The sequence below is a fragment of the Dermacentor albipictus genome, chromosome 3 (genome assembly GCF_038994185.2).
Source record: "Dermacentor albipictus isolate Rhodes 1998 colony chromosome 3, USDA_Dalb.pri_finalv2, whole genome shotgun sequence".
Classification (NCBI taxonomy): Eukaryota; Metazoa; Arthropoda; class Arachnida; order Ixodida; family Ixodidae; genus Dermacentor; species Dermacentor albipictus.
The window spans coordinates 124,857,515-124,879,207 of record NC_091823.1 but is presented as its reverse complement, the minus strand read 5'-3'; the positions used below and the strand labels follow the sequence as shown (position 1 = coordinate 124,879,207).

The following is a 21,693-nucleotide window of genomic DNA, read 5'->3' as shown; positions in this document are numbered from 1 at the left end:
ATATGTTCGACTTGGTACACCAATGCTTGATTCTCAAAGACGAGATCTATTCAAGTGCCTCGCGAGGTTGTCACAGCCGTGGGACGCGTTACGAGCGAGAGGAACGGGATGTTCTCCCGCATAACTGTTAGGAAATTGCTGTTTGTCTTTATGTCAACATTAAAGTCCCCCACTACTAACATCGGTGTGGATCGATGGACGGTTAATGCGAGTTGCAGGAAGTGCACGACGTCTTTCGTGAGTGCGGTAGGGGCGAAGTAGGCAGCTACTACCAGCAAGCCGTTGGGCAACTTTGCGGCGCACAGTTCGCCAACTTCAAAGTTCGAGCCGGCGCTTTGACAACCGGAGACTCGCAGGAAGGGGTGGGAGGGGGGCGGCGTGTACACCCAGCGGCAAACGATGGGGGCAGAAGCGCGTGCAGCAAGCGGACAACACGATAAAGGGAGGAGGGAAGAGATAGCAGCGACTGACTGATGCCGCTGACGCCGATAGTGAGTCAACCCCAGCTGCGGAGTTGGTTTCAGGGACAACGCCGCCGATGCCGACACAAACAATATGATACCCTCGCTTCCGCAGCGCTAAGAACCAGGGGGGGGGGCACCCTTTCCTCCTCTTTCTGCATGGCGGCGACGGTGTTCTATGCAGTCACGTTATCTTGACTCTCTAGCGGCGTCAGCGGCATCCAGCGGTATCAGTCGGTCGCTGCTAGCGCTGGGGGGATGAAAGGGGGGCGGAGCTGGTTACGAGGCCGACGACAACGCCGACGCGAAACCCAGGAACGGACGCCAAAGAGCTGCGCTCTAAAAAGAGTGAAATGAGAAAGCTACCGAGGTTGTGAAAGAACGACATCGCATTTCTGCCAGATACTGCGGTTGATGTCTTACAATTTCATTTTAGAGGAACTTGCGTCGTTTAATTAGACTCCTCGGACTGCCGATATCGAGCATATGCATTCCATGACTCTTTCGCGAAATTTCGCGTCGTTCATTTATTCCCCCTGCCCTTACGTTGTATCACAACTTCGTCTCCTAAGGTTTTTGAAAATGCGTTTTACACAACAAGCGCGGCAAGAATCTTTTCTATAGCGTTAACGGTTTGGCGGCGCTTACCAGACGATTTTTACTTATTAAGCGAGTTTTAACCTGGCTCACATATGACAGCCCAGGTCGTGGCTTTACATGGCGGGCCTTATTTCTGCCTGCTTACGTTACACTACGGGAACGCAAGTGCTTCAAAACACGCGAGACAAACTGAACAGTCATGCGTTATGCGAGGAAAAGGAGTTGGACGCATTGTCCCAACGAACGGTAGCTCTAAACAAAATAAATAAATAATACTCTCTAGGGGCCTGCACGATAGCAAGATTCGCAGTTTCGAACACCAAGACCCTTTACCTTACATACAGTGGTCACAAAATACATTCGTTTCAGCCAACCAAATTAAGCGTGCAACGAAGAGAATACGCAAGCTCCATGAGCCGGCGAATATGCAGGACCCTCGGGTGGGTACTATTTTAACTATGCTGGTAAAACATTGATCAAATAATTTTACTCCTAAATGCACAAGAAAGTCGCATACATCAGTTCGACTGATGAGGAATGTTTATTTCACTGGAACACATCAAGGCGTACCTATAGTCAACTCCGGCACAAAATACTTGGATTGTCCTCGTGAAACTCCAGCGCCAAAAACTAGCGACCGGAAATTTTCTAGGGTCACGAACACAATGGTGCCACAACGCAGATAAAGGCGCTGGTTTCGCTTCTGCCTCATTTTTTTTCTCAATATATTTATCTCCTGTGCAAGCCATCAAGGTTGAAACGCATCGGTATAAGCAGCCTGAAGTTTTTTTTTAACTTTGTTCCTTTTCGTATCAGGCCATTACGTTTTATGCGAATCTGCTCCAGAAGCACAGGTATGTCGAGGCGACGTTTGTGTCAGACCTACAGCCTCTGAGGAAATTATGTTCTTTTATTCTACACGCGTTTGCGGTCTTTAAAAAAAGTCATCATGACTATCACAATTATCACAAAAGGCTTATGACCACCAGTGGACGAAGGCCTCACACGATGTTTCGAATTGACCGATGTCTTCCCATTAGCCTAATGCACGCAATGCCTACAAATTTCTTTTACCTTCTTGCGCCAATTAACTCTATGTCAACTTTAACTGCGTTATTCTTAATAGATATGTATTGCTCTACTCCCATAATGCACTGTTTTGTTCTACGAATAACCTCGCCCGGCACCTTAGCTTGTGGCTTTTCATCTAAACCAGAATACCATATAGGCACCATTGTTCACCATTCCTTTCTCTCATCGTTGTGTCGCATAATGTTACGCGTATCATGTGTGTCATCTCTCGTTGTATGGTCTATGGAGTGGCCTTTTGGTCCTTCTAGTATCGCCTGGTAGGGTACTGCTGACAGAATTCACCCACCATATGCTTTTCTCTTTAAGAATACTAATACGCTCACGTTTATGGTTTGACAGTGTCTGCCATATCCACTCGTAAGAACTGTTTATTTCTGGAGATGTTCTTCTCATAATTCATGTCCCCTGTAACTGTAGGCCCTAGACAAACGTGCTCATTTGCTTTTCCAAAGAGGCTGTCTGTTAATCACAAAGTTCTCTTTATAAGCCAACATTTAGTTACTAAGTTATTTTACCATAGTTTCTTGCACAAACATGAATATTCTAACGTACACTTAGACCTCCCTAGTCTAGGCAGCACTATTTATTGTATGTTAGGTCCTGCGTTATTCAACCAGACAATATTACGCGCAAGCTGCAAACTGTCCATGCATTTCACGGATCTCACACAGGCCTAATGGAGCCAACATTACCTTCCAGAGTATGAGCGATTCCGAGCTTCACACATTTCGTACGCAATCCAAGCGGTCATAGTTTTTCACCGCCCACTCCACTCCTGGAAATCGTTGCTTTACTGCTTTCGATGTTTCAAGCGTCTATATGTGCTGTCTTGCCGCCTAAACTATTACCTTTTTTTTCCCTCTTTTTTTATGGCATGCCCGATAAACCTTAGTATTTATTCACTAACACTGCTTCTTTATATTGCTTGCAGAAAAAAAATGAGCGCTACAACGACGCGGGCTAAAAGAAGAATATGTTCGAGGGACAGGCGCTAACTTCCAACAAAACGTTTATTTCAAGAAACAGGATTTATATACATAGAAACAAGAAAAGCACAACCGTGACTTCACGACCTCTCTATCGCATCAGAAAAGCAATCATATTTCTTCAAGTATGTGAAACCAACTCGCCCATATCAAGCTTCTGCTGCTCTTTTTATTGCTTATGTATTCTGGTATGTATTCACTCGGGTTTGTTTTTCCATAGTACTCCGTCACTATAGCGATGTTTTGGGGGTTAGGACTCAGTCAAGCTGTTGATGATTCTGGTCATGCTTCATTAGACTGCAATCATGGAAGTAATTCATTACACTATTATTAGTAGTATTACCATTAAATGTATTATTATTGAAAAGTAAAAATCGATATTCACTCGTCTTGTACCCGAAGCTCCGCAGGTAACCCAAGCAAGTATTCTTTGTTGCCTATAGGGCTTCAAGACAAATGGATGTACATTTTTGCATTTCGTAAACTTTCTTCTACTTTGCGGACTTCTGCGGTAATGATTTGCCACATTATTATTATTGTTCCTTAATTCTTACATCCCTATAAATACATTAAGTTTTTCCCGCCTATGAAGAATAACGCTAGGACTGGGATGAATCTCTGCATATTCTAAGATATTCAGATATGTCTTTCTATGCATCTTATTACCTTGTTACTATGGCTACATAGCTTAGCTGGAGCCAGTTAATCTCCTTTACAGAAAACAGATGTACTGAAATTCTTAAGGTATCATATGCTTCGTCGTCAACATACTGATCACCCACAAAACAGAGGTCAATCTCGAGTGACTTGTTTTCAAAAATGCATGGTGACAGCATGGATGAAGCATTTGGTTTACCATTTTCTACGCAGTCATTGAACAAAAAGACGCGTCCAATGTATTTCCCAAGGTAGCCGTGAGTCTGTTCACTTATATCTCACTGGGCTTCTTGATTAGTACCAAAAGTATTTTCTTGTGGTCCAGACATCATGTCAAATGGCGTCATGGACAGCGTTTCTGCTCTACTTTGGAGCTTTCTGTTCCATTAACGTCTGTGCCCATAAAGGAAAGGCCAAGTATACGGCCAAGTGAGAAAGTGAAAGTTGCTGAGATGAAGTTATCTATGGCACACATATGTCAAAGTTTTGGCACTTGACTATTTGCGCAGTCATCGGACGTACGAGCAAACGTATAAGAGGGTGCCCGTTTCGAAAAGAGATTGGGCTTTCGGAACGGTCGAAAGGTACTCCCGAATTCTTGCTGCAGCTCATATTTGCGTGTACTGTACAAGTTGCTGCCAACTCACTCACCTGTCAGATTCTTCAGAGTGTGGTCGGGAAAGCCTATCTCCGAGCCATTGCGGGGCATCCAGGTGGCAAAACGGCCCGGACCATAGAACACAGGACACGAGGAGCCTGGCTCCCAAGAGCAAAAGTCTTGAGCGTGAGAAAAACAAACGCAAACACATGTACACCATTGGTTGCTACAAGTTCATCGATCGCTACTACACCAAAAGAGGAAAGAAAGAAGTGACCAACGCACAATCAATTGAAATACAGATTATGTCATCGATCCAGTAAAACTATGGACCTGCTCCAGGGTACAGCACTGGGAGAAACGAACACTAGGAAAAAATTATTTAGGCGAAAAGGGGGATCGAACGAAGTGCGCATTATGATTTACCATCCGACACTTGTGAAACCCATATTCTTTCCCGCGTTTGCTCTTAAGAACAACTGTCATCACCGGCCCACTTATCGCACTTCTTCACAGAAGTGATGCCTTCTATCTCTGCTTTACTTTCTTCTCACTGAGTGCAAGGCTGCAAACCGGACACACTCTAGTCAAAGTAGCTGCCTTTCCTTCAATCTCTTCCTTTTCCGATCCCGCTTCTGCCCAGAACGACTAGGCCCTTGTAGTGATTATCCTCAGTGGTCTCCAAGGCACACATGGAGTGCAGGCTGCCTATTGAAGCCTTAGTTCTTCATACCATGTCGGGATGAATACAGCTTTATAGAACTACTCTTGGTTCTAACTTTTTTACTTGGCTTATGAAACGCATTGCATGGAGTATTCAAATTTTATTAGTGTGTCGGAGGCTCGGGGGCAGGGACCTGCGCTTGCCTTGCACATGCAAATATTGCTGTGCATATCTTGAGCCAGACACTTTGACACGCTATTATACATTTGCCTGCTTAAAGCGTTCTTCGCCAAGCAAGTGGATAATGATGTTTTGCACTTGTTTACGCGAATGCACATATACATCAATCGGTCTACAAACTTACGAGTTGGGATTCTCTACACACTACCCTAGGTGCTTTTTATCCCTGCCTAGGTTACACACTTAGGCGGACAACCTAACGAGCTGACTTAAATAAATGGCGTGTTCGTAGCATCGTATAGCGTATAGAATCTCGAATATTTATTGTACTTAGTCCCGGAGTGGGCGTGTTTATTCATAACCTTCTCCCTTGATTTGCAAAATTAATCATGAACAAAGCCACCAGAACGCTGTGGTCGCTGATAACAGCAAGGTTTGTTTGTAACCCAACAGTACTACCACACTTTGTGGCAAATATGTTTCGAGACGACAATCAAAGGTCACAGCTGAAAATGAAAATGTAATACAGAGGAGAGTTCACCCAATGTGGGTGCTACAAATATAGCGGCACGTTAGACGAGCGCTTCACTGGCATCCCCACCCACCCATATAAATTCATCAACTGTTTACGATCCATATATCCCACGACGACGTGATCTCGTTGGGACAATAATGTCGCCCCAGACACATGACACACAACCCTGTTCCACGACGGAAATTTTCACTTAGATCTCTCTCCAGAAATGTTTGATGTCGGGAGACTATGTGTTACAATTTGCGTAAACAGCCCAACATCTACTACGTCAGAGTGATTTTCGAGAAATTGGTGGTCTTGGAGCCAACAGGGCCAGCGATATGCGACCTCATATAGATGTCGTTGTGGTTTTGCAGATAAACAGGACCCTTTCACGGAAGTGCGTTCATGTTACAACATCTAACCCCCGGGGTCAACGTATACCAAATATGGAACCATTTCAAAGCAGTCTCAAACGCCCTAACATGTGTTTTTTTTTTTTCGCAGTAAGGTTGCATTGCCATGACGCACAGCAATGAAATCGAATCACATGCAGTGCTGTATGTTATGGCCCCCGTACATGCAAATATATAAGAAAGCGCGTGAAGCCATCTCTCATTCTCAATTACTTTACTTTCCCGATGTTAGGACATGATAAATTTAATACAATTTTACCCAAGCCAAGTGCCAAGGTTGCCAAGTTTTCTCTCTCCGTAAGGAGCAGCTGATACGATCTCGATCGGGGGAGGTTTGTCTTAACCGCAAGAATCAGAAAACGACGATGACGCACGGCATCGTGATGATGAAAAAAAAAGTCGAAAAGCATGTATTCACTTCATTGGTATATCGTTGTGACTCTCATCCGAGTCTCGAGCGGTTCTGATTAGCATGGGGGCCAGAACAACCATAAATAACACATTGCAGCAATATGATCGTCGACGTCTTCTTCGGAAGCCTGTGGACGTAGGTTCTACCATCGACAACCTCCTGCCCTTCGGGTTTTCTTTCCTTCGTACTTCCCTTTGTGTCAGCTCCGGGAATAAAAAGGAGTGACGCTGTTTCGGATAAGACGACAATTATGTCGACATGGGGACAGGTCAATCACTGACAGATCACTATCGACTTGACAGGTCAATCAGACGGGGGCCAAGACGGCCTTAATTACCCCTTGCTGTCTTGTGGTTGTCGACGTCTTCCCAGGTAGCCTGTGGAAGCATTAGTGCTTTCGTCAGACTCTGTCGTCGACTGCCTCCCGCCCTTCGGTTTGCCTTTTTCATAAAGGTAATGCCATTTGAGAGGAATTAAGCACGTGGGCAGATAATACTCAATTAAAGATAAATACAAAGGAAACAAAGGTTGTGATGTTTCATACTATAGGTAGGAAGGTTTCAGTAGTACGTAACCTTGTTTATCGCCGCTCAGAGATAGAGCTAGTTAGGTCTGTTCAAGTACTTGGTGTGCATTTCTCAGAATCGCTGCAGTGGGTTGAGCATATCAATGCGATATTACAAAAGTTAGGTGCGATAACGGGAATTCTGAACAGAAACCGCTACTTAATTCCGAAGTCAATAAAATTGTTAATCTATACCGCCCTCTTCACTTCTTATCTAAACTCTTGTCATTTGGTCTGGGGGACTACTACACAATCGAATTTCTCGCGCCTATTAGTAATGCAAAAAAAGTTTTGAGAATAATTGAGAATGTGCCACTCTGGCATTCTACTGTGGAGCTCTTTAAAAATGTAAAATAATTAGAGTACAAGACACGTACGAGTATAAATTGTTGCGTGAATATCGCCCTAACTATGACTGTCATAATTATCTCTTCATGGGTTTAGTAAATCTCCATTTGAAGGAAGCATCATATGCCACGAGAACAACAGGAAAATGGAATGTTCCGTATTGTCGCACTGGCTATGGTCGGCAAATGCTCCAAAACAAACTTCCACGTCTGCTAAATGACTTTAATAAAGAACAAATCGATATTCGCGAAGCAAAATTATCTGACTTGTACACTTTCTTTCAAACCTAACATTGACCCCTAGAGCTGCTACGATTGGTGTTTAATTATATTGTTTCAATGCCACTATTACTACGCGTACGTTGTTAAATGTGCTGTCATTCGACGTTGAAGTGAAGTTACGTACGTTAACGCATGATGCCCTACGTAGGACAATAACTAATGTGTTTAATTTTATGGTTTAGTCAAAGTTTATGACAATGTTGTGCTTAGTATGATGGTTTTGTTGAAGTGTACGACCATGTGACCAAAATGTGTGGCTCTGCTGTTGTCTTTGCCAGTATGGGGGCGAAGGACTCCCTCAAGCCATCCTTGAACGGCTTTTCCCTTCGCCTCCCATCGCATGTATATGTGATAAACCAATAAAGAATCAATCAATCAATCTTTCCTTCGTCCATTCTTTTGGGTCAGCTCGAGGAATAAAAGGGCTGACACCGTTTTGGAGAAGAGGGCAATTATGTTGACTTGAGGATGCCCGCTTGAACGCTTATCGCACTTGACAGGTTGATGTCCAGGCTTACCATAACAATCTTTTCTGGGAGGAGGCAAATCATCTTGCCATGGGAATGTACGCCTAAATGTCTCTCATATCCGACAGCTCGATCATAACACCGCATGCAAATCTAAACCCACCCTAACTAGGGCTAAGCGCAGACACAACAGTCGTTTATCATATTCGCTGGACAAACATGACAGAAAATGAGTCAAAGCGTTTTGTTTTAAAATGACTACAGCCCAGCGGAAGACAGAACACGAGCATGGCGATGGAGCAATTATCAGCAAAATGTGTCACCATATGGCCTCCGAGATTTGCGCGCACCAGTTGGTTTTGCTCCCGCCGTCCCATTCGCCCCGCTCTCTAGCAAAAAAAAAAAAAGAAAAGTGTAATGCGGCGTTCGCGCCCAGGTTACCCCGAAAGGGTGCTGTTAGCCGAGGTTTACTTATAGCCCCTTAAACTTCATAAAGTGGTGACAGTCTCCTCCTCCGTCTTCACTCCTCCTCGTTTCTCCTCTCTTTCAAGCGCCATCCTCGACCATGGGGCTGCCTACACTGCTCGAGCGTAGCAATGGCGCCAACATGCGCTCCTCGCCACTCCGTAGACGCTTCTCGAGCAAAAATGGCGCTGATGCACGGTGCGAGGGCCCACGTGATGCTATTAGGCCAATAGCGACGTGGCGTTGGCCTCGGCCAGAGCGCGCGAGGAGGAGGAGGCATTCTTCGAAGCGTGGCGCTATTTACGAAGTTTAAGGGGCTTCAAGGCGTACTAAGGTCCCTGAATAAAACTAAAAGCTAGCGATAATCCGTCTCGGCCGGCCTCTCCTTCTCCTTGTCTTTACACAGCTCTCTCTCTCTCGTAGCTCACCCTCGCAGCTTGGTCGTGCCGTTGGAAGGCACCCATAGAGTTACACGAGTTGAGACACTAAAGTTGTTGTTGGGTGTTTATGCATACATTTTTACCGTACATAAGGCTTGATAATTGTGTGCTGTGCTAGGAACGATGATTAAATGCTATGAAACTGGCAGAAGCAGGTGCTTTTTATGCTTTTTTGGCGCGTAACTGCGCGCTTGTCTTTGGCTTCGGGTCGGCTTGCTGCTTCCAGTTAGAAGAAGGCTTCGGAGGCTAGTTTGGTGGTCAAATTCCTTTTATATCAGTACCAGTATCAGCAGTATAAGTACTATCACCAAATCATAATAAATTGCCATGGCCATAACGTATGAGTAATGTACACGATGTTTATATACATGTCAGAGCTTTGCTTGAGTGTTATGTCGTCCACAGCCATGCATTGTACTCTTGGCCAAAAACAATGTCGCTGCTTGCGCAGATCAACCCGCTTCCGGAGTTATTTCTATTGCATTGATCAGATTGTTTATTTGGTTTTCTAAAGACACTTCTCCGGCATGAAACGACTGCAATGAAGGTTTCGGCACACGCCAAAGGCGATGCACTCGCGTGTGCGCAGCACAATGTAGCTGGCTATTCAACAACTCCGACGCGTTTGCGGTGCTCGAAGTGCGTACGTGTGTACTTGCGTGCACCCAGTCGACTGCCGTGTGTCCAGCTTGTGCAGCTTCATAATGTAATCATCTTAGTACCATGATGACCGGACCCAAGGCACGTGACATATTCGCCTGAATAACGCGAGCGTCATGTAAAAACGTGCGCGATCAACGCAGAGCATCTCAGCTATTCTTGTCGTTTCGTCATGACGCTGGCATCTCTTTATGCAGTGAAACTGATCTGTTGGCTCTCAAGCGCAGACATCACATTGCCAACTGTACTTCATTTGTGAACAAAGCTCATCCAAGGACAAAAGTTAAACATAGAAATGGCTCCCATCAATGACCACTTTCCCCCTTATCTTTAAGCAGTTCCAAGTCAGTATGAGCCAACAAACTAGTGCAGCACTTTATCTTGCAGAGAAAGCTTAATCACAATAAGCTAAATTCTTTGCGCTGGTAGTGAACAGCTTGTCCTCGCAATATTGAGTGGGCGCGGGACCATCACTGTCAACATGTCTCACACTCCGCGCTTTTGCGCATTACAGGCGTTCCTGCCGCTTTTCCTGCTGTCAACCACAGCCTTGCTCCCTGGTGAACCCGAATGCCCTTCCAGCCCGATACCACTGACGCCGCTCTGCTATCAACCGCACTACCCCTACCGTACTGCTCCGCTCGTCATCTCCGCCTTCTGCGCATCATCCAAGTCTACGATGACGTCACCAACCACAGTCGATATAAGAAGGCACCAGTGCGACAGTTTCTTCAGTGGGCGCGGGACCATCACTGTCAACATGCCTCACACTCCGCACTTTTGCGCATTACAGGTGTGTAACGCTTTTTCCATGTATGCCAGAAGGAGCGACGACCGTTTCCTATTATTGTTCCCGCGCCCACGAGTGCTCCGTGATATTGCTGTTGATTGTTTTTCAATGGGTGTTTTATTACTATGCTCTGGAGATATCGAGTCGAACCCAGGTCCCCCGACTCGTTCTCAGTCCCTGGCTGAACTGCAGTCCTTGCCTGACGAGCCAGGCGAACAGATGAAAGTCATATTTCATATTCTAAAAGATCTTCAGGCTCGGTCCGTGCAAGCTGCAAAAAGCCAGTCCGATATGGTCACTGACATTAAAGCCATCAAAGCCAGTCAAAAAAATATCGAAATCAAAATTGGCGCCATCGAAAAAAGACTAGATGACCTAGAAGATAAAACGGACTCACTTGACCAAATTGATCACGAAATAGCCACCATCCAGACCTCGGTACAGTCACTGTCAATCAATTCTGCTGCTTTGCAATCACGGCAGACCGAACTTGAAGATCAATCGCGACGCTGCAACCTCATTTTTTATGGATTAGATGACCACCGGGAATCGTGGGCTGAGTCGGAAGAAAAAATTAAAGTAGTTTTGGCTGACGCACTTGATATCCTTCCGGATTCAGCCATTGAACGCGCTCATCGCCTAGGTCAATATTCGCCAGGAAAACAACGTCCGATCATTGTAAAATTTACTAACTTTAAGATAAAAGAGATAGTCCTCTCTGCCCGGAAAAAGCTGAAGGACAAAAACGTCACAGTTAATGAAGATTATTCACCTGCTACACGTCACGCTCGAAAGAAATTAACCGAGTTTGCCAAAAGTGCATCCGATGGAGGTCCGTATCAGCTCCGATATAACAAATTACTAATGAATAAGAAATACTACATGTACGATCCCGAATCTAACTGCGTTAACGAGCATACGAAGCAACCGCTATCACATGATAGGCATCCTACTAACTCTGTTAAACCGCACGTGCAGAAACCACCCTCAGCTGATAATCCCGCCAGTTCGGCTCACGGCAGTCCGTAGGGACGCGCGAGGGGATGTGGACGCTCTTTTTCGCAGATATCCGTTCTTTTTACTAACATCCGCAGTATCATCAGCAAACGTGACTGCCTTAACTCCGCCATCGACACCTGCAGCGCTGACATCATAGTATTAACTGAAACCTGGTTACGTCCTGAAATTCGAGACCACGAACTTTTTCTTATTGCAAATAATTTCTCTGTCTATCGCTGCGATCGCATTGGGCGACAAGGAGGAGGCGTACTGCTCGCTATCACGAAAAATTGCGCTTCACAGTGCATCCACGTCAACTCCCCGTTAGAAACTGTCTGGGCATGCGTCGCCCTGAATCATAAAAAAATTATTATTGGGCTCTGTTATCGGCCCCCTACCTATACACAGAACTTCGTAAATGAATTACACGATGTTGTTAACATCGTTTCATCCCGTTACCCAAACTGCCCATTACTTTTGCTTGGTGATTTTAATATGCCAAACATAACCTGGTCTAACACTGTCCCCACGATACACCCACCTTCCACGCTAGCTAAAGAATTTTTAGAAATGTGCTCCGTTTTTTCTCTCGAACAGCTTGTAACTGAACCGACTAGAACCACAGACTCTGCTGCGAATACACTTGACCTTGTTCTCGCTTCACAGCCCGACCTAGTTTCCAACATCACTCACGTTCCAGGAATGAGCGACCACTCTTTACTCTTTTTTCACTTAAATCTCACACAACCTAAACACACCAAAAGGACTGTAACCATCCGTAATTACAATAAAGCAGACTTTGACGCGATTAATAGAGAATTATGTTCATTCCTTGATGTTTTCCTCCAGGATTTCGACAGCCGCACAGTAGAAACTAACTGGGCAATCTTCGCAGAAAAAATCACTTACCTAACCAACAAGTACATTCCCATTCGCATCGTAACTAGCAAGTCAGACGCTCCCTGGTATAATGTTCATATAAGACGGTTATCAAATAAAAAGAGCCGATTGTACAGGTCGGCAAAGTTTTCCTCGAGTGAAGCTCGTTGGAGCGCCTACCGATTGGCTTCAAGCGAATATGTATCAGCGCTAAGAAACGCCAGAAACAATTTTTTATGTCACACACTGCCATCCATGTTAACAAATGATACCAAGAAATTCTGGCGCGTTATTAATCAAAAAGATGATGACACCATAACTCTTGTAGATAACTCGGGGAATGCCATACCCTGTGATCATATCGCATCCGTCCTCAATGAAACATTTATCCAAAACTTTTCCGTAACCTGTAATGTTTCCCCACCCACTGCACCTTGTTATGATTACCAGGCTATGTTTCCAATTACAATTGAACCCTGTGGCATTGAAACCGTGATTAAATCGTTGCGTCTGTCCTCTGCTCCTGGCCATGACCTAATTTCCGTGAAATTTTTGCACAGCACTGTTGTTTATTCATCTATTTTACTAGCAAAACTTTTTCAACAGTCACTTGACACAGGATACCTGCCCCTTGATTGGAAAGTCGGTAAGGTGATTCCACTTTATAAATCAGGTGACAAGCATTCTCCTCTCAATTATCGGCCTATTTCACTAACCAGTATCCCATGCAAAATACTAGAACACATCCTATATTCACAGCTTGCTAACTTTCTTGAGTCCAATTCATTTTTTTCAAGTTCACAGCATGGCTTTCGAAAAACATATTCTTGTGAAACGCAGCTGGCTTCTTTCATACATAAGCTACACCTAATTCTTGATACTTGTTCAATGGCGGATTGCATTTTCCTAGACTACTCCAAAGCTTTCGATAAAGTGTCTCACAAACTGCTACTTCACAAACTACAGCTCATGAACATTGACCCCAAACTTCTTGCTTGGATTGAGTGTTTCCTTAAAAACCGCTCGCAATACGTGTCAGCTAATAATCTTAACTCCAACTCAAACCCTGTCCATTCCGGCGTCCCACAAGGCTCTGTCCTCGGGCCTCTTCTTTTTCTAATCTACATCAACGACCTGCCTTCTTCTGTTTCCTCTCATATCCATTTATTTGCGGATGACTGCGTAATCTTCAGAGAAATAACAAGCAGTGACGATGTAACCGCTCTTCAGACTGACCTGAACGCTATTTCATTGTGGTGTAAAACATGGCTAATGGAACTTAACATCACAAAATGTAAATCTCTTCGTGTATCAAGAACTTGCAACAGTATCCCCACTTATTCCTTGGATCATGTCCTCTTAGAATCGGTAAGCTCATACAAGTACCTTGGCGTACACATCACTTCCACTCTCACTTGGTCTGCACATATCACGTTCATAATTAACAATGCTAATCGTATGCTCGGTTACATCCGCCGCAACTTCTCTAAAGCGCCATCATCCCTCAAACTACTGTTGTACAAAACATTAATACGTCCGAAACTAGAGTACGCCGCATCCATCTGGGACCCTCATCATGAAAACCTAATACATTCACTAGAAATGGTCCAAAATAACTCGGTTCGCTTCATTCTTCCCAACTATAACAGGACCGCTAGCATATCTTCAATGAAATCAAGCCTTAATCTACCATCCCTAGCCTCACGTCGCAAAGCGTTTCGTATCTGTCTGTTCCATAAGATGTTTCATCATCCACACCTGCGTAGCGAATTAATCCCTCCCCCACGTCACCTATCATCTCGATTAGATCATGCCTACAAGGTCGGTGTTCCATTTTGTAGAACTAACGCTTTCTTCCAGTCATTTATACCTCGTACAGCAGCAGAGTGGAATCACCTTCCCGCACTGACAGCCACCATCAAAGATTACCAGCTTTTCAAGAACGCCTTAGCTAATATTGTATGAGTAGACACACTTGTTAACTTTTATTGCAATACTCCTATTCCTTGTATCACATTTCCTATTTTTCTTGTTTTGTATGCCTGTAACCACTCCCCTCTCCAATGCCAATGGTCCTGAGGGTACATGAAATAAATAAATAAATATGTTCGCAGCGCCTAACGAAAGCATGGACTGATAAAGCTACGCACTCTCACTATTACGGCAATAACACGTCTAACGTTTCTAGCACAATATATGAGAGAACACAGCCTGCGCACTCCATAGCCTGTTGACAATAGCGCCATCAGGAAAACTGATCTCAACGAGCAGCGAGAATCGCACCGGTGCCTAAGTTTACCCATGCATGAGCTCCGTACACCGTTGACAAAGACAAAATCTCTGTTAATGCACGTTCGCACCTCCAAAACTCTTAAAATCAATCCCTAGCATGAAACAAAACAGAAACAGAGTTCTTCAATGACGCGATTAGCCACCAAACTTAGACGAAACATACAACATCTCTTTCAAAAGCCATGCCGCGGAAGCTCCACGGCTAACTGACTTAGTCGTGAGCTAGCTGAGACACGTAAAAGAAGAAAAAATATAGAGATAGGCGCGAAAACCACCACGTGACGGCGTTGAACCAATTGAGAGGCGCAAACCTTCTCTCCTGCCTCCTCTCATACTCCTAGCAACAGCGGTGGCAAGGTAAAAGCATGTCGTTACCTATTAGTTTTATTCAGGGACCTTAAGGCGTGCGATGCCAGCGGAGGCCGCGGTAGAAGACAAACCGCACAAAATCTCAGCGAGCGCACTGGCTCATTTTTCTCTTTTTGCGGGGCAATATGACACCCAAGGGGAAGCAGCAGTGCCCAGGTCTACCAAATGCATTTATTTTGGCCTAATATAAGAAGTAAATAACAGCCACTGCTCAGTTTTTCAAAATTGGATTATCCTAAAGATATACCTTTCCGTCTGTGTTTGTATTAAGCTATTTTATTCGTGCCCCACTTTTTGGCAGTGTAGTGTATTCTGACGTGGGAAGAAGATGTTCCGGCATCCTTCTTTGCTTAAGAGATATCTGGTTGTAAATTGGGCTAATTGTGGTCGCTGATGCATTCTATGGTCCTTATCGCGTGAAATAACACCTTATTCTTTGATCGCACATTGATGTTGGTGAAGTGCGGACATACCTAAGAAGGGCTACTTTCTGTGTTATCAGAAGCCTGTTCGAACCGTGAAGCCATTGGGGGTCGCTGCGCAACGAATCCTGACAGCTCTGAAAGATTTTAAAGCATTCTGACTCCTGACACCCATTCGTGACTTATGTTCTTATGTTTTTTATCTGCATTATTATTATCTATGTCTACGCAAGTCATTTGTGTCCTTTGAATCCTGCAAGTGGCTCCGCAAGCTTAGCAAGACCAAACGGTATCCGTTGTCGAGATAGTTGGTGCAGCAACAAGCCCGCTCGTTACAGTCCCAATTGCCATAGCAAAATTGCCATAGGGAAGCTGGTTTAATGCCATCTCGGGATAGTAATTCTGGAGTGGGTGCCGTATCCTCATTTGTACTTATTGTCACGCCACCTCGCTAACGAAAGCGCTGAGCTCAAAGGGGAATGGAAAGTGGGTATAGCATACGTCGGCAAACTCATGAGTCCACTCACTCAAGCATACACTGACCGCCGGTGCTAGGTTGACTAAGTAGAATTATGGTGAGTCTGAGTCTGAGTGAGCCTAAAGCAAAAAAGATGTTCCGATTATTTTATTACTATACGGTAAATTATTTTCAAAGGCATCGCTAAAGGCATTGCCACGGCGGCAAGGTCAAAAGTTTATCCAAGCGGTGCGCACCAGGCTCTGAACCACTGTATTGAGGGCAAAGAAGGGCCCATCAGAGAACTGCGCGACAGCCGCGTTATGAGTAGCACAACGCTGGATCGCACGCATGCGCGGAAGTTTCCCATTTCTTAACACACGCGCGCACGCGCACGCACACATACAAGATAGAGGTACACGCCTGTAGCTCCAGTATGGAGCCGACGCATCGAACGCAGCGGCGGCGACACTCAGACTAGACGTGAGGCCACTTCTACGGCTCTCACTGCCCGGGGCTTCTTGTATTGCTCCTAAAAGTGCATGTCCACATTTCGCTCCTTTGCGGCACGACAGATGCGCTTCGGAAGGAAAACGCGGTAAACCTCGTCACAGGCGAGTGCGAAGCATATTGGCGGCGAGGAGTTACGGAGTCGCCATCTATCGGAAGCGCCTCGTTGGCGTAGTACGAGGGATCCTGCGACGCGCTCCTCATAGGTTTTGCTGTCAGCGCTCACTGAAAACACCACGCACGAGCTCTCCAGGACATTTCTGTACGTACTTTCGAAACGAGAGAAGTTTTTTATTGTCTAAATAATCATCTTGGGCAAACTGAAAGCACAGAATCGTTTACAGACGCTATCTCTTTACCGATTACGTACGGTGAACGCCACTGCACGCGGTCGCCGCGATGGAGTCTGCCGAACCGGCTTCTTGCGTGAAAGGTAGGTAAATGCTGAGAGAAAACTATGTGAAATAGGTTCTTATAGTGTTTGTGTAACTAAATGGAGCGTAATAGAATGAAGCCTCAATGCAGCGGTCACGCAGATTCGTAGCGACTGCCTGCGTGTCTGCATGCTTGTCCGCACACTGTTTCGCTTTCGCCGCGTGCGCGTTTTCGCACCGTGTCATGAGCTTTAGGCCGCAGAATATCAGCATTTGACAGTATACAAGTAATCATTGTTGCGTGGGCGCTATCAGAGCTGTTCAAAAATAATTTCATTGTAGAGACCTCGACGCCTACAGGGACTGGGATGTGCCGTCGCGACGATTTAATGTTTTCTTTTTCTTCTAAATTCTTGGACGTTTCAATACTATTTGTCGAGTTGCGTCACACTGTAAGTTTATCGGTGTTCTCAGCGTGTGATTGCATGCTGCTGCTTTTTGTAATCTAGTGCATTAGTTCGTAACACAAACATGACCATATGCCATGCTTTTTTTAAATGTGCTTCTTACAGCTCCCTCTCCACTCCAGTGAACTTGCCAGTATCTATAGCATCGACAAGATCGGGCAGTGGACTCGTGGTGGTGGTGGTGGTGGTGGTGGTGGATTGTAGCAACAGGCGGGTTTAGCCTGGCGAACAAGCCCGGCAATTGCTCCGCCCGAGTGCCTCGCACAATACCGCTGAAGGGTTTCACCATATGTCCATCAAACCAGTCTCTCTTAAGAATTTGATGCGGAGACGTGAAGTTTCTTTGCGGGCTATAGCTGATCCCTCGGGAAATATGAGGTGTTGCAGGCGCGCATGCGGAAGGTCCTTGTTTTGCAGATTCTTCAGGAGAGTGTCTCTTTCATCTTGGAATTGCTGGCAGGACCACAAAAAGTGCGCAATGTCTCCGGTCTCGTTGCATGCCGTACAGTTCGGAGAATTGATTCGCCCTGTTTCAAATAACCAGGCCGGTGTATTAGCAGATCCTGTCCTTATTCGATATAGAAGTGAAGCTTCCTCTCGGTGCAATCTCTTGGTTGCACAGGGCAGATGCGGTGGAGCCCAAAGCGACGCAAAGTGATTTCGAATGTCAGATTTTTCACTTGATTACTCTTTGGGGCCTTGATTTTGGGAGGATGATAGAGCGCTGCGTATGCAAGCGCATCAGCTTTTTCGTTTCCTGAGATATCAATGTGGGAGGGAATCCACTGAAGCTTTACCGTGAAGCCTTTGTTGTTGAGTTCTTTCACGACTGCTAGTGATTTGCGTGGGAACTTGAGGGATGGCAAACCATGATATACTTGTAATGCGGCCTTTGAGTCCGTAAGGACCACCACATTCTGCGGAGGCAAAGTCTTTTATTTGCGCAGAGCGGAAGCTATTGCTACGCCTTCCATAACTGTCGACGAGGCTACACAGTCCAGACGACCAGACCACGTATGTAGAAAATACAGAATGCAGCTGCGCAGCGGTCTTCGTCTGCCTTGACAGATCCATCTGTGTATACTTGTAGGTGATTCGGGTAAGTCGTGTTCAGGTGTTCCAGGACTAATGACTTGGCTTCTGCAGATGGAATGCAGCTCTTTGATTGCAATCGTGGTACACTTAAGTTGCATGTGATGTCCTCGAATGTCCAGTGCGGTTCTATCCTTTCCCTCTGTCTCGAGCAGCGCAATCCTAATACGCGAAGCGTGTTCAATGCTGCATAAAAATGTGAGCGTGGCCTGTTGCCTATACGTCTTAAGATGGCTCTACCGGGCGTAGACTCACTCAATCGTAGTAGCTGGATCATCAGAGCCTGGGAAGCCTGAAGTCGTAGACCGCGTGACTCAGCTTCGTAGAGCACTTTCTTGTTCGACGCTGGCTGAAGGACTCCAAGGCAAACTCGGATACCTTTTCGGTGGATGGCTTCTAAGCGCTCGTATTGGCTGTCTGAGGGTGACATCAGAGGTAGGTGATACAGCATTCGACTGGTAACCAACGCTGTATGTAGCCGTAGCATCGACATCGGGTGGTTGCCCCACCGTATGCCAGCGACTCGCTTGAGCACATGTAGCCAGGGTGACGATGACGCCACAACGTGTTCAACACCGTGGCGCCAAAGTAGCCTGTGGTCTAAGGTAACGCCCAGAAATCGGACATTGGTGACTTGTCGAATCTGGTATCCGTCAAAATTCAGCGTCAAGCGTGTAGATTTTTTTTCACTCCAGGAAATAGTACGAATGATGATTTCTCTGCTGATAGTCATAATCCAATTGTTGCCAAGTGGCCTTGAATGGCTTTTACTGCTCCCTGGACTATTCGTGTGAGGCGGCGATGCTGGTAGCCGGAGACCCACATGCAGATATCATCGGCATATGTAGATATCTTCACTGGTGTTCGATGGTTTAGTGCTCTTGGGAGGCTACTCATGGCAACGTCAAATAATAAGGGAGATAAAACACTCCCCTGTGGCACACCGCGAAAGATACGTATTTCATCCCTCAGAGCGTCGCCAAGACGAACTCTGATGCGACGACCATTGAGGAACGTATGCATGAAGTGCAAGAGATGACCCGTGACGCCTATAACTTGTAGCTGGCTGATGATGGCTCTTTGAGACACGTAGTCGTAAGCCTTAGAAACATCCATAAAAACAGCAAGTGTCGACAGGCCGCCCGCACTGTAATGTTCTATGTTGCTTAACAGGTCCAGCACATTGTCTTGAGCGCTTAGACGCTGCTGAAACCCAGTCATGCACGATGGTAGTTTTCGACCCTGCTCGACATACCAAGTCAGTCTTGTGCGCGCCATCTTCTCCATTAGCTGCGCTGCACACGAGGTCAGTGATACCGGTCTGTATGAGTCCAGAGCTGCAGGATTCTTTCCAGGCTTCAGAACCGGTACCACCCATGCTACCTTCCATAAATGCGGGATAGCCCCACTGGCCCAGACTTGGTTGAAGAATGCCAGCAAATCACGCCGTCTCTCAACCCGTAGGTTAGTCAGCATCTGATTACTGATGAGGTCAGGTCCCACCGCACAGCGACGTCGGAGGCTGCTCATAGCTAGTTCCAGCTCTCTGAGTGTGAAAGGAGCATCCATTAGAGACGACGATAGTGGCGGAGGTGGGTTGGTTGTGCCGACTGACCTGCCGGAAGAATATATTTCAGCGAAGGCATTCGCTAAACAAGCGAGTGTCTTTTCAGTGCTAGGGCTTCAAATGGCTTGTTTGGTCGAAAGTTTCCGGCAAGGTTATTAACGACCCACCATATCCTTGGAACTGGCGTGAAGACCGATAGGCTTGCAGAAAATGATGCCCATTGATCTCTTCTTAGTTCCCTTGCATAACGTCGAATCACTGCGTTAATCCTGTTATATATAGTGTTCATTGGTGGGTCGCCCTTCGTCCTCATCAGCCTCCGTTCCGCTCTTCTACGGGCAGCGCATAGATTTTTGAGCTTTAGATCCGGAGCGGGGAAGTGGTCCGGTAGCTTCTGCTCAGCGGTAGCCGATCTCTTGCTACGTAGCATGTCCGCGAACACGTCTCCAGATGATTCGCTTAGGCCGCCTCTGTACGTATCCCAATGCGTCACAGGACAGGATCTTCGGCCGTTGGTTCTATATCCAGCAATGCTACCGAAGACAGGAAAATGATCACTGCCCATTCTATCTTCACTAGTCGTTGACGATGCGAGGATGTCGTTGAGTGTAACGTCAAGTCAATGACACCGTAAGAAGCCGGTGGTCGAAAAAACGTTGGCTGTTTGTCATTTGCCACGCAGAGTCCCTCGGTGTTTAAAGCACTAACAATTTGCTTTCCACGTGCATCAGTCGTCTTGTCGCCCCAGAGAGTATGGTGCGCGTTGAAGTCCCCACATATAATCCTCGGAGCTGGGCAGCGGTTGCAGAGGTCTCCTATTTTCTCCCATCGAGACTTTCAGGCGAGAGCTCACATACACGGAGGCCACGCTGAGGCTTCGGTTTTCCAGCCACACTTGTACAGCAGTGACTTCCAAAGCACTGCTGCAAAGGTCTTGAACTGGTAGAACGTAATGTGGTGTTTCACGTCTCACGTATAGCATGGAGCTTCCGTTAGGAAATGTCGGAATACTTTGGTTTCCATGTGCGACATAACCAGAAATTGATCTGGAACTTGGAAGACCAGCCTCGGACAGGGCCAATATTGGCACAGGCATGTTGCGTAAGAAAAGCGACAGTTCAGGTAAATGGCACGCAAGACCCGCACAGTTCCATTGCATAATAAGTGGCACCTGTGGACGAGATGGTGAACACTGTGTCCTGACCGCATCCATATTGCTAGGTGCTTTAACAAGAGGCAGAGCTTAGAATCACCGACTCGAGAGCCAGGACTACTTCGAGCATTTCCTTCATCGAGCTCGCCGGCATATTCTCCATGTGGGATCGCAAGGCCTTGAAGAGAGCACGTAGCACCTGTTGACAGTCCTCCTGTGGTGTTTTTTCATCGCAACGCGATTGGGGCTGCTGCAGTACAGTCACATAACTTGGCTGTTGCGGTTGTTCAGCAGTCTTCTCGTCCACGGGGCCTCTGTTCATTGATTTGACTGCTTTAGCCGGTCCGCTGCGTGATGGCACCACTGTGTCCTGGATTCCTGGAGAAGGCTTCAGGCTTGGAAAATCAGTTTCACTTTTTGAGCTCCATTTGATTTCGTCTGACTCTCTGTGACTTTGTCTTTTTCTTCGTTGTATTTTTCTCACCGTTTCCTGTTGGCCCCAAGATAAACGTTTTT

General features: G+C 46.0%; 1 protein-coding gene across 2 annotated transcripts in view; it reads right to left on the bottom strand.

Annotated features, from left to right (window-relative positions):
• Positions 1–21,693, bottom strand: part of LOC135909444 (MAM and LDL-receptor class A domain-containing protein 1-like) — a 251,164-nt gene that overhangs the window by 125,130 nt on the left and 104,341 nt on the right. For both annotated transcript variants that reach the window (XM_065441402.2, XM_065441403.2), the window contains exon 27: positions 4,448–4,573. In XM_065441402.2, the coding sequence (XP_065297474.2) occupies positions 4,448–4,573 (126 nt within the window). The remainder of the gene's footprint in view (positions 1–4,447; positions 4,574–21,693) is intronic.